We start from the raw sequence: 13647 nt of genomic DNA, 5'->3' as shown, positions 1-13647 counted from the left end.
GTGTAGGAGGGTTCTCGTCTCGCCACACCCTCTCCAGCATTTATTATTTGTCGAAAAGGAATTTTTGGAAGTGTTCAGTCAAGAGAATTGGTTAAGGTACCAAATGTAATAAAGCAATATCCCTTTAAGAAAGCGTGAAAGGAGAGTGAGGTGGCTTCTCTTTACACAGTGATGGAACTCGCTCACATTTCAGCCTGTGCTAACAGCATGGTTGCAGCTTAAACAACAGGAAGAGTTCTGGCCTCATGTGGAAGAAAGAGGTTTAGCAGAGAGGTTAAGAAGGCAGGCCATGAGGCAGACCTTCCTGGATTCAAATTCTAGCTCCGCCACTTCCTAGCTAGGTTACTTGGGGCAAATTACTTAGCTTCTCTAGGTCTGCTTGATCATCTAAGTTGTGGGTCAGCCTGGTTCTTAACAGATGTGATTGCAATAAGCAAAATATTGAGTGTAGTACATAGTACATGAATGTCTTTCACTAAATAGTGGCCATCAGTATTTTTATCTTTGTTAAGAGACTAGGAAATACAGTGTGTTAGTCAACTGAATGAAGCAAAAGTGAAACATGTCCCAGCTATACCAGTTTTTACCAGTTTCAGTGCCGTCGCTCAGTCGTGTCCCGACTCTGCGGCACCGTGGACTGCAGCACGTCGGGCTTCCGTGTCCTTCACCATCTCCTGGAGCTTTCTCAAATTCATGTCCATTGAGTTGGTGATGCCATCCAACCACCTCGTCCTCTGTCGTCCCCTTCTCCTCCTGCCTTCAGTCTTTCCCAGCATCAGGATCTTTTCTAAAGAGTCAGCTCTTCACATCAGGTAGCCAAAGTATTCTTCAGTGGTAAAGATGTTTTTTTAAAACATTGAACATAGAATTGCCAAAGATTCAGCAATTTTACTTCTGGAAACACACCTAAAAGAATTACAAGCAAGGACTCTGACAGAGTTTGTACATCATGTTCAGCACAGCATTATTCACAATAGCCAGGAGGTGAACAACCCAAATACTCATCAGAAGACATAAAATGTGGTGTGGTGTGTGTGCTAAGTCATTTCAGTCGTGTCCAACTCTTTGCATTCCCGTGGACTATTGCCCACTAGGCTCCTCTGTCTGTGGAATTCTCCAGGCAAGAATACTGGAGTGGGTTGCCATTCCCTTCTCCAGGGGATCTTCCTCACCCAGGGATCAAACCCACATCTCTTACTCTCTTGGATTGGCAAGTGGGTTCTGGTGGCTAAAATGAGGTCCCATTGCTCTTCCCATAGTGAAAGAGCATGACTTTTTTAAAAAGCATGGCACTTTAGCATTGATAGGTAACACTATAAAATTTACAAGAACCCTTTGTCTTTTTCGATTTGTGTAAAAAATTACAGTAACTTATATAATTGGCCACATTCACTAGTACAGTATCATGCAAAGAACAATAAGCTCAAAGTTGTAGTTTGGCCTTGGTTCTTCCTTCTCTTAAACCACCAGCCCACCCCTACCCAGACCTTTGCACCCCCCAGCATGTGTGCCTAACTCAGTGCCTGGCGTGTACCGTCTTTGGTCCTCAGTTTTTACTCAACTGAGCCAAGGATTAAATGAGTTGATAGCATCATAATTTGAGACTGAACTCAAATTGTCCAGGGAAACATTCTCAGTATAAAATATGTTTGTTCCTGGTGAAACCTGGCTTTAGAATTGTCGTGATATCTTTCACCCTGTGTGTGATAAAGGAATAATCTCTAAATTGAGATCTGGTCACCAGAGAGACTTTAACTCCATAATGGCATCTGAAAAAGAAATGTCTTCCACAGCTAAGGTATGGCCGAAGGGCTGCCAAGCTGAGAAAAAAATAAGCAGGATGAAAATTGAAGTGTTCACACTCCAAGATGCCATTTTCCCAAAGTGCAGACGCTTATTTACTTTTACGTGTTCACCGTCTTCTTCCTGGTGGGACTCAGATGAGTTATCTAGTCTGATATTTCAGCTCAGTAAAGTCTAGCCACATCCCTGCATGCCAGCCTGTACCTTTAAAACCCACAAACTTCACGCCCGAAAAAGCCTCTCTCCACCTCCCTCCAGAAGTCTATCCCGTACCCCCCACCCAACCACGAAGAAACGTCAGCCTATGGATTTCCTCAACCCAACGCGCTAGGATGCCTCTTTTATTTCGTGTTATGGCAGGAAAGAAGGATTAAATTGCCGGGGCTGTCAGGAAGGACAAGCTCTCTGCCATACATTATCATTATCACTCGCTCCTTGGGTGAAAGAAAATGCAGTAAATCCCTCAAATACAAAGCAATAAAGACCGCTGGCTTTTACTGTCGTGACTGCCACTGCCATTAACAGGCAGTGACAGCGATGTGGCACTCTCAGATGTTGCTCATATCTTCTCTGACAGTGTGCACATAGGCCTGCCAGTGACATGACATTAGATCACATGACTATTCAGATTTGATTCTGGTTTCCAGCGCTGCTTTCTTTTCCCAGGCGTACAAGCGAGGTGGCACGCATCTCTAAAAACAGGGATTTATACAAATACAGAATGATACTAACGTAGCATCTTCCTGAGTGACTGCCTCCTGTGAAATTTTTTTTTTTTTTTTTTTTTGGGTTTAGTGATCTACGTGGATAAAGAGAACAACCAGGCCAAGAGAGACATCTTGAAAGCTATACTACTGAAACAAGAGATGCCTAATAGAAGGTATATTTTAAGCACTCTAAATTACCTGATGGTTTATACAAGGTAGCATGGTATGGTTAAAAAAAAAAGCACAAGATAAGGAAACAGAACACAACTTCCCTGATTCGCTTTGTGTCCTTGAACGAGTATGTGACCTCTCTGCGTCTCTCTCCTCCTAGAAATATCATAGCCCTGCCTATCATACAGAGTAGCTGTAAAGGTCCTACAGTGCTCTGCAAACCAAAAGACCTTACAGTGTAGTTAGTATATAAAGTACCCCACTGCCACTGTGACTGCAAAGCTCCTAACAAGGATTGCCAGGAGGGGGCGCTCTGGACCCAGTGTCGGGAGAATAATTTCTTGTTCTGTCACTAGCTGTCTGACCTCAGACCACCATAGTGTGCCTCACTTTCTGCACCTGTAAAATGGAAACAATAATTCCATATAGGGTGGTAAGGATTAAATGAGATGATACATGTTAGATGGATAGAATAGCTCCTCACACAAGAGTTTAAGTGCACGGTAGGTAGTCACTGCAGTCATGATAAGCAGTAGTAAGTATATAATAATATTATTATTTGTAATAGCTCCTCAGCCTTTCACACATTTTTACATCACTATAACGGTTTAATAATTCATCATTTCGTGTTATCTTTAATGTCTTTTCCGGCCAGTTTGAACAGGGCACTTTGCATTTTGGGTCAGTATAGGAGTTAAACCCTTTTGAGAAGGAGAAAAAGAACATGATCTTAGTGAGTTCATGCATTTGAGTGAACTCCCATCCATGCAGTCTCAGGAGTTATCTCAGTGCTGCCTATGAATGCTGAGTGGGGCTTCAGCAGTGCCCCTTTCTGGCTTGTCCCCCTTAGCCTGGAGGGGGACCTCCCCATTGTCTTCTTCTCCTTGCCTTTATGGCCCATGAAAGACACAGCCTCTCATTGCCTTACCTGAGCTTAGCCCCCAGCCTGAGAAAGAGACTCAAGTTCATCTCTTTCCTGGAGGTCATGAAGTGAATGTTCACATTAGATTTTTCAAAAGAACTTTCAAACTAGCATCCAATCTTCTGTTTCATGAAAGGAAACTGAAGTTCTTAGCTCTTAGGATCTGACAGGGGCTTTTTCTTTAAGTCCTTGAAATACATGTATTGTTTCCTTGGATCTTGATTCTGAAGAAAGAGTAGGAAAACCCTGTTAATTACTTGGAGGCTTGGTGTTTTTCCCGGGACGGTGGATAATCACTCAGGCTTTACTCACTTTGTATACTTCAGCATCTTGCAAGGCCCCCTCACATACCACCAGTCCCTCAGCCATCACAGGTCACTAGTGACTAGACAGCACTGGCCGTATCGCCTGCTTCTCTGCGGTCAACAAGCTACGTTATCACTGTCCAGAACTGAGCTTTAAACAATAAAATTAAGTCCACCGTAGCTATAATGACTCCCACTCTCCCATCATTGTTTCCCTTAAAATTTCTAAATGCCCCCCAAATAACAAATGTTCGTGTCATTTTAGAAACACACAGCAAACGGCACCGCAGGGGCAGAGTGACCGACTCGGGGCTGACGACAGCTAAGTGAGGGCTGGGAGTACCAACCGCAAGCTCCTCTGACTGCCAAGGGAGGGACGGGGCCATCGCGGGAGGCAGTGTCGTTTTCTTAAGGAAAAAAAAAGAATTTACAATTGTCCACAGGCAAAAGACAGTTGTGATTCCAGTGAATGTTCTTGCTTCTTATAAATACTCTGAGGCCACAGAGTATTTATAAATACTCTGAGTGTCTCTGTTGTCTATTGAAACAAGCTTTTTCCATACCTCCTAGATTATGAGAACGCATTTGCTCAGACAGCATCCCTCTCGTAAACTGGTGATAACATATTCAGCCACAGCTACATAAGTTTGACCAAACTTCCCTGACACACATAAAATGATGTGCATTGTATAATATTGTGAATTACATATAGCACCTTTGGTTGCTGCCCCATCCTGTATTTACAAGTAGATAAGCGTCACATTAAAAGTGAGGCAACATGTTGAAATGGGAGTCTGAAAACTATTTCTTTGAAGTCATAGTTTTGATACTGACTTAAGGCTCCTTTTTGGTTTCATTTCTTCCCTGCAAGTGTTCTACTGTGCAGATCCAGCATAAAACTCACAGGTGACCCTTAGTCTCTTCTATCCTGTTTCATATAAAAAGGAAGTATTTCAGAAAGTGGAAAGAATCATAAGTGTCATTTTAGAAAATGATCTAAGGAGTTTCAGTGTCTTCTGGTTTCCTCAATGACAGCCAGCAACGTCTGAGGTCTCAATCTTGAGGCCCACCCAGCCCAAAGCTGGCCTTCTCCAGCCAGTCTTCAACTGGGACTTCGGTTTTGCAGTTCACATAGTAGTTCACCAAACATTTATGATCCCTACCTAAGTATCAGGAACTAAAATGCTGGATAAGAGGAAGTCACTGCACTCATGGAATATACATCTCGCTGAGGGAGACAGCCAACAAGTCGACCAACTATACATTACAGTAGGTACTAAGAGAAAGCTAAACAAGCTGCTAAAATAGAAAATAACGTGGAGGGAATCCCCTGGCAGTCCAGTGGTTAGGGCTCCAAGCTTCCACTGCCAGGCCTGGGCTCGATCCCTGGCCTAAGATCCCAAGATCCATGTAGCCCAGCCAAAAAATGTAGGAGTGAGGAAAATAATAATAACATGAAGGCAAATCCAAGGAGATGACATTTAAGCTGGTTAGTGAAGCCTCTTCAGCATGTAAAGCAGGGTTCCACCTCTCTTGTCTGACAGGGTTCAAGGTAAGATAAGATGTGTCCATATGAGTCCATGTATGTGTATATACAGTTTAGCCTAAACCAAGGCTGAACTAAATAGTTTTTAAACCGTCTTAGTGCACCTTCTTCCCTTTTCAGCCTAACATTAATTTCTTATTTTTGTATTTGATGTCTCATTTTGCTCTCAATAGAGTTTAAACCAGAAATATTGCTTGTTTTAACATTTAGCTCTTTTGTTGGCATTTAGAAGGGTTGGGTTTTTTTTTCCTTTTTGTCTCAGAATTCTCATATATTCAGTGGAAGTTGTAGTCTACATTTGTAAAGTGATAGATATTATCCTTAGATGAGACATTATTTAAGGATAACACTTAACATTATTATTATAATCTTGTAGCCTCTATCTTTTCTGTAAGTCTTGTGGGTATAAAATGTGCATCAAATATCACTTCTAATTCCTGCTTTTCTAAGCACACTCATTTTAGGATGATATCTTTCATCATTATTCTTCTTGTTTGAGTGATATAGCCATTGGGTAATTTGGGTGTCTCTGTTTTCTATTGAAACAAGCTTTTCCCATGCCTTCTTTTTCTCTCCCCTTAGAAATGGAGAGGCTTAAGGAACTCTACCTAGGTTAAAAATAATAATAATAAAAGAGCAAACACTTATTCAGTGCTTACTGCGTTCCAGGTACTGTTTAATGTATCATCTAATTTGATCTTAACAAAAGCCGAATGAATTATTACTGTCCTACAGATAGGGGAACTGAGATCAGAGAGGTTAAGTAATTTGTACAAAGTCACACAGCTAATAAATAGTAAGGCAGAAATTTGAGCCCAAAATAGATGCCCTTAACCACTTAATCTTTTTAACTTTCTATTTTGTATTGGAGTATAGCTGGTTAACAAATTTGTGATAGTTTCAGGTGAACAGGGAAGGGACTCAGCCATACATATACATGTATCCATTCTCCCCGACACTCCCCTCCCATCCAGGCTGCCACATAACACTGAGCAGAGTTTCCTGTGCTATACAGTAGGGCTTTGTTGTTAACCACTTAATGTCTCTATTTTATGCATCATATAAAATATCCATCTTGCCCACTTTGCAGACCATTCTGTACTCTTCACAATTACACAGTTACTGTGTAAATAGGTATTACCTTTGGTTTCAACTTAAGCGATTTCTATTTCCTGAACAAAATGTATTGCTAGCCAAAAAGCAGGGACTTAGTAAAGAAATGAAATGTTGAGTATTTTTAGCAAATTATTTTAAAATATTGTCATGTTTACCTGTAAGTATTTGGAAAGGATTTCAACTGTGCATATTTTTCAAGGCACAATGTCTCAGAGACTTAGATTTTTACTGAAGAATGTTATCTAAGAAATAAATTTCTTGTTTGAGTCTGGTTTGGGATGGATACATTTTGAAAATGGTTAATATGGTAGTTTACAAGGATTCATGGTTTAAGCTATGCTGCCAAGACATATCAAAAGACTACTTAACTGTAAATTCCTGTCATTTGGTCAATCCGTGTTTGGCCTCAACACAAGCCACTAATTCAAATCAGTTCCATCAGAACCCTACAATTATATGTCTAAAAGTAAAATAAAACTTGGATGCTATGATTATAAGTTAAAAGATTGCTGAAGTAATATAAACATTTCATATAGCTGTTGGGCAGAACTACAGCATTTATCTAACATAAGTCGGAATATATAGAACACAGTTGGTTAAGCTGCTTAGTAGAAATTCTAAAGTTGTGCGTTTCTATAGAAAATTTTACTTTTCTGTTGAAAACACTGCCCTAACCTCCATGGTCTTTACTCCCTTGATCCTTTTAGCCTCAACAGTAGACATGTCAAAATATGATCAGATAATTGTGCAATAGAGTGAACATCTGGTTCTTCTCTTCGGCTAGTAATTTTCTCAGATTCTAGAGATAAATGGTAATCAGTGCTGAGAAAAGTGAATTAGTGTTCATGTGAAGTCTGGGTGTATGCTAGTCATTCTAATCACTCATAGAATAATTTATCTAACATGATTTTCTTTTTATTGGAATGATAGAAAACTTTGAAATGTCACAGTTTGTGATTTTTAAAAAAACACCCATTCAGGAGTCTCGTTTCGCTTGTGGTGGTCTCCTCACTTTCTGGTGATGCTCTCTGCTCTTTCCCTCTTCAGTGTTCGCTTCACTGTGGTCAGTGACCCTCCTGAGGATGAGCAGGACCTGGAGTGTGAGGACATTGGCATCGCCAGCGTTGACCTCGCTGACGTGTTTCGGGAAGGGAGAGACATCATCGAGCAAAATATCGATGGTACGGGTGGAAGTATTGCTCAGCCTGTGCCACCAGCAATTGCTGGAATCCAAAGCCTTTATTAAAACCTTTTTGCTGGCTGCAAAGATGTTGAGTCACACACTAGCTGAAGCCTTTGCAACTCAAGCTAACTTTCTGTTGAAGCTGGAATCTCTCCCTGCATCCCCCTCCTTCTCTGCCTTCCTTTGAGTCAACAAAAATTTTTAAATAATTCACAAGGAATTACTCATTTTGTTAGCATGGAGGGGTCGGGGAGTGTGACAATAATTTAGCCATTGGATTGTTTTTAATGTTGGTTATAGAAGCCTCATGCTGTCAAGCCTCATTTCAGCTAAGGCATGCTATTCTGAGTGATCGTTACAGTGTCTTTTGCAAGGCTCCTCTTTAATTCAGTGTTACAGTCCGGTGATAGAGTCACAGCTAATAACTCTGAGTCATTTTGGTCACTTGCTTCTCATCAGGATTCAGGGTGTAGTTAGGGATTCTTTACAAAAAGTCCACTCCTCAACTTTCACCTCATCAGGTATGAGTCCCACCAATGCCTAATTTCTACTCTTTATCCTTATATAACACATTTAGAATCTGCTGAAGGAATTGTACTTTACAAAATCAAGACTTTTAATAATAATAATCAGGGATGGCCTGAGCTATACAATAAATGGAGCAATGAGGCTGAGTCCTAGTCTCACTTCTTAAGTCAGCAGAGCCATCCACAGCTGGAAGAATGTAAATGGTTTGTTAACTCATAGATTCATGCGTTAAGTGAACACTTAACTGAGCACCTCTTAAGTGCCAGGCACTCTGCTTATACCATAATTCAGCCATCAAGCTTGTCCTGGATATGTGTCAGTGCTCCAGATTCAGAATCAAGCCAAATAATTAACCAAGTTAGACCGAGTAACCAAATTAGAAACCTCTTCTGGGAAATTTTATAAATGGTACGCATCACATACATATCATATACATGTCACAACTTTGGCAAGCATAGAAGAAAAAGATGAGAGGATTAAAATATTAACCTAAATCCTATAAAGACAGCCAGAACCAAGAGACAAAAAGGATCAAAATTATCTCTCCTTTGTATTCTTAATCTCTTCTCCAGTCAGTTCTGTTTCACACACCATCTTCTCATTCTGCAAGACCACAAATGACCATATTGACCTGATGCCGACAGCCATTGTGGCCTTGTTCTGGGAAAGAGTCAGAAAACTAAAACACTAGTCAAGTCAGGTTTTTATTGCTTTGGCAGACATAGACATGAAACATCCCAAAGAAGAGGTGACGACTCCTCTGTGTGCTGGGGACCACTTGTGCCCCAGCAGTCTCCCTTCCTGCTCATTTCTCTACCTAAGTCTTTGTATATTAAGTTTTATATGAACATTTCCTTACAAATTTTCTTGGAATTAGGCACACACACATTAAAAGTTCAAGAAAACCACACATAAAAAAAAAGCAAAAGAAACTATATAGACTCCTAAGTGCTCTCAGACTTACCAGGTCCAAAATTCTGGCCTTGAATCACTAGTAGGTATCACTGTTCACAGAGGGTGGAGTCTGAATCAGCAGCCCATTTCGCTGCCACCCCTGAACTCAGAGAATGATCAAACAATCTCCCTTTGGCACACCACTCAAAGCAGTGCCTCCTTCCCAAAGAAGCCCACTGACACTCAAAAATTTTACATCTCCTTTCCTGCAACATCTGATCATAGATCCTCAAAACGAGTCCATAGACCTGAAGATTCTGGGTCTGCCATTTTAACTTTTTCTCATTTGACATATTGTTTTTTAATATTTATTTGGCTGTGCTGCATCTTAGTTGTAGCATATGGGATCTTTAGTGGCAGCATGCAAACTCTTAGTGGCATGTGGGATCTAGTTCCCCAGCCAGGGGTCGAACATGGGCCCCCTGAATTGGAACACAAAGTCTTAGCCATTGGACTGCCAGGCAAGTCCCACATATAATTATTTTAAATGGAATGTTTTCCTTAGAAAGATAAATAAGCATTCCAAATTATGATCACATAATTTCTTTAGAGTGGGTTGCCATTCTGTGATTTGTTAGCACTGTATGTTAGAACAAATTCTTCACTGTCATATCTTGATCCCTTTTAGACTTTTTGTTTCTTCCTAAGAAGTTCTGATTCTGTGTGGGAATCGTTATCCTATAGCCTTTCCACTAGGTAAAGGTCAGGATCAGATAATTAGTTTTAACTCTACAAGCAATGTGTATCCGTACATGCCTACATATCATACCTCTCAAATGGGTATACACATTCATACACACGTGACAAACTTTAATTCTTAGATTTCTGATACCAGTGAATTTTGGGCTTTTATAGAGCTGTTTTTAGAGCTGTTTTCATCTCTTCAACTACTATTTCAGTTAGGCTTATCTCAAGAAAAATCTGTTGAATGATATTAACACTTTTCTGCTATTCTCTCCCTAGTTTTGGATGCCAGAGCAAGTGGTGGAAGTATCGGCAAGCTCAGGGTAACAGTCGAAGCCCTCCATGCCCTACGGTCTGTCTACGAGCAATTCAGAGATGACTTGGAGGCTTGAAAGAAACTGTTCCAGAGGCGTCTCCTACTCCTGAGTAAATGCTCACATGAAAGTGCTTAGATGAGGTTTCCGTAATTACTCTGGTGTATATAATCTATAATTCATGGGAAGCTGGGCCGGGGAGGACTGGGGTTTGAAGTGTTCATGTTTTGTATACTTTTTCATTTGTTTATTTTTCTATTCCCTTCTTCCCATGACTGCCACCCCTTGAGAACTTAAGTTCTCCACAGTGGGCAACACCTTCTCAATAATTAATACCTACATGATAACATGAGAAAGTCTATTTGCATTTTCAACATTTCCTTATGAAGAACTGAAACGCCATTCCCATTTTTATTTTTAATAAGCAAAAAAGCATAAATCTTAGAAAACCTCTGAAAAAAGAAATACTTTTATGTTACCCCTAATTGTCCCACTAAATGGAATGCCTATGATTAGCCTCATTAAGAGTTTTATACTGTGAAGATTTTATTAGAAGCAGTATATGAAAATTACTTGGATTAATGTGTTAATCTTCCTCTTTAAAATGCTAATATCCATTTTATGCACATTAAAGCTCAGTATGCATTTTCTTTGATGCATGCCGTTTCTATCAATTAAATATAAAGAATGAGACTTGGCACCAACTTATTAAATCACTCCAAGTTTTGTTTTTCTTTCCTAAAAAGTATAGTTTTTCTTATTAATATTTGTATTGTTTTCAAATATTTGTAATGGTCTATGGATCCAGGGATGTGTGTATATAAAGAAGAAATATTTATACATGAAATTTACACTTTGAAAACTTAGCTTATGGCAGAGAAAGAAAATACTAAAAATATGACTCAGATTTTGATATGCTTAGTTAGACCTGAAACGAGTATCTTTTTATCATTTTTTAAAAATTTACATCAAGCTTGTACAATGCTCAAGTGTATCTGGATAACCAGATCCTTGAAAAGCAGCTCAGAAAGTTAATTTTCTAGCTTTTACTCAATCTCACTGAAGGATTTAATTGATATTTTTAATGGAGCTGTGAATCAATGCTGCAAAGGAATTGTCTCTAGAGGTCTAGGATATAATGCATTTCATTTTTTAATTTACTTTTTTATTTGTCATTTTCTTCAAAGGATTTTTATAGGCTGTGGGTTTTCACTGTTTGCAAACAGGCTATGTTCCTTCTTAAGCATATGTAAAGTATTCAGAGAGATAAGTAATTTATTAAAATCTACCTAATTTGCCGTGATATATTAAATCTCTGCTTCAGTGATCACAGACCATTTCATTTAGAGAATTAGGCATTCCCTCTTTGTGTGATTAAAGCTCTGGAAAATGAGTTCTTTGCTCCTATTTGTGAACATTCAAAGCCTGCTAATGGCAAGAAGATGGAATAGATTATGAGACAATTCATTACAGTTCAACAGAAAAAAAAAGCAGCTATAATGCAAAAATGCAAGTATGAATATCTGCATATAGTTTGAACCATCTGTGCTCTAATGGCTTCAATAATGACTCTCGTCTTTAAGAGGCTTTGAAATGACATCCGTACAATATTAATTTGTTGATGTACATTGTGGAACCAGTAGAGTATGATCTGACCACAGAAATCTATAAATTCTGTCTCTACCATTGGGCCTCCCTGTCTGGGGCCTGCCATCTCCAAGAAGAATCTTGCTCTCATCAAACTCGGCAAATCTTCATAACAACTCATTCCTCTGAAGCCTTCCAGAGACCACAAACATCTGCAGACTAAACCTCTCCAACCCTAGTAAACAGCCACATGTTTGTTGTCACTTCAGCTGGCTCTGAGCTCATCTTTTTGGCCTCTCTTTCTAGCTTTCTTTGGCTTTAAGCAGTTACAGTGTCATTAAGGCCCGTAATATTCCCTGCAGTAATTTAAAACAGCCGGATTATACCCTGGGATTAACCGAGTGGTTTTTGAGACATTTATTGTGGTATTCTCCCAGGAGGTTTGTATTATTGTTTTAAAACGTTACATCCCAAACTAAATGCCCTTTCTGTAGGGAGAAGACCGGATCGTGCTGACTTCTTATGATCTCGAAGTGGAAAGGGGAAGTTTTTATTATAAATCTGCTGAGATCTAGTCAACTGTATAGAATATATATCTCAGCTGACATCAGAGCACTAGCCACATTTCTGTCACTTTCGTGTGTACCATAACAGATAAGATTCCTTTTCTAGTTTTAAAATACTCAGCCTCAAACTACATGAATTTTCACAAAACTCATTTTCATAAGTAGCTGAATAACTGCTGGCACACCCTGAAGTGGATAAGTGATCCTGGGTGCTTTACACGGGTTTCTAGAATAGCTTTTTGTTTTGTCTTGTGTTGACCAGAGTTCATTGAACAGTTCCCCACCTTTTAGGATCAAGAGCAGTGTTTTTCTCTTGGTGAGCCAAGCCTGTTCCATTAAGTATGGCTTGAGGGTAGAGGGGCCTGGCCACACAAATGCACCCGTTTAAGGTAAGGCCTGGGTGAACTTACAGCTCTTGGTGTAAACGGACACAGTACACTCAGCACTTTTGGGGGCTGAAATGCTTTTAGTTTGGAAATATAAATAGAGATGTGATGTGGTATGTGGGAGAGTGTATTTTACATGTTTTTTGCCTACTGTAGTAGAAATGTCAAATTCCTAGCCACTGTCATGAGAAGCAGTTGACAAAAATAAGTTTTATGGTTTACAGTGTGGTTTACGTAGAGAACATTTCTCTTCACTCTCAGTTTCAACATGTTTTCTAAATTATCATGGTTTATTGCCATTTAACTTAAATTAGTTTTTTTAAGAATAAATAGAGAATATATTTAATCAAATAAAGAACAGCCACGTTGAAATTTTGCTGTTGCTGCCATTCACTCATTACCACAAAATGCAAATAATTTCTGTGTATTATGAAGAAGTGTGGGCCGAGAGTGGTCGTGTGATTGGGAAGGCTCTGCGTGCACCCATGTTCCCACAACAAAACATAAATTATTTTAGTAATCTGACATCAGGAGCTATGACAATGAAAACCACTTCTTACACATGTTCTAACAAGAATCTGATTAACATTTCTGTGGATATGGAAAATAAGTTTTTTTAGTCCAACTGGCACGATTGCTGAATTCAGAATGATTTCCTTATGCTCTAGATATCGCAAAATGTGAATCATGTCTAAGAACAAATACGAGAATAAAATGTCATCTTTGGGTAGTACAAAACAACCAAGGGAGAGCTTCGGGGATATAAAACTATTGAGTGATTGACAATACCAGGATGATCATTCATCCCCAACTATGAGAATACATTTTAATAAGTCACTCATGCCTGAAGGCCTCTGACCACCTTAGCAAAGAAA

The 13647-nt window shown here is 39.5% G+C and overlaps 1 protein-coding gene across 2 annotated transcripts in view; it reads left to right on the top strand.

Annotated features, from left to right (window-relative positions):
* RPGRIP1L (RPGRIP1 like) overlaps positions 1-13148 on the top strand; it is a 100870-nt gene extending 87722 nt beyond the window's left edge. For both annotated transcript variants that reach the window (XM_069549853.1, XM_069549852.1), the window contains exons 24-26: positions 2599-2683; positions 7618-7751; positions 10199-13148. In XM_069549853.1, the coding sequence (XP_069405954.1) occupies positions 2599-2683; positions 7618-7751; positions 10199-10311 (332 nt within the window). In that variant the 3' untranslated portion in view covers positions 10312-13148. The remainder of the gene's footprint in view (positions 1-2598; positions 2684-7617; positions 7752-10198) is intronic.
* The last annotated feature ends 499 nt before the right edge of the window (positions 13149-13647 follow it).

Source organism: Ovis canadensis, chromosome 14 (assembly GCF_042477335.2).
Source record: "Ovis canadensis isolate MfBH-ARS-UI-01 breed Bighorn chromosome 14, ARS-UI_OviCan_v2, whole genome shotgun sequence".
Lineage (NCBI taxonomy): Eukaryota > Metazoa > Chordata > Mammalia > Artiodactyla > Bovidae > Ovis > Ovis canadensis.
This window is presented reverse-complemented; position numbering and strand designations above follow the sequence as displayed.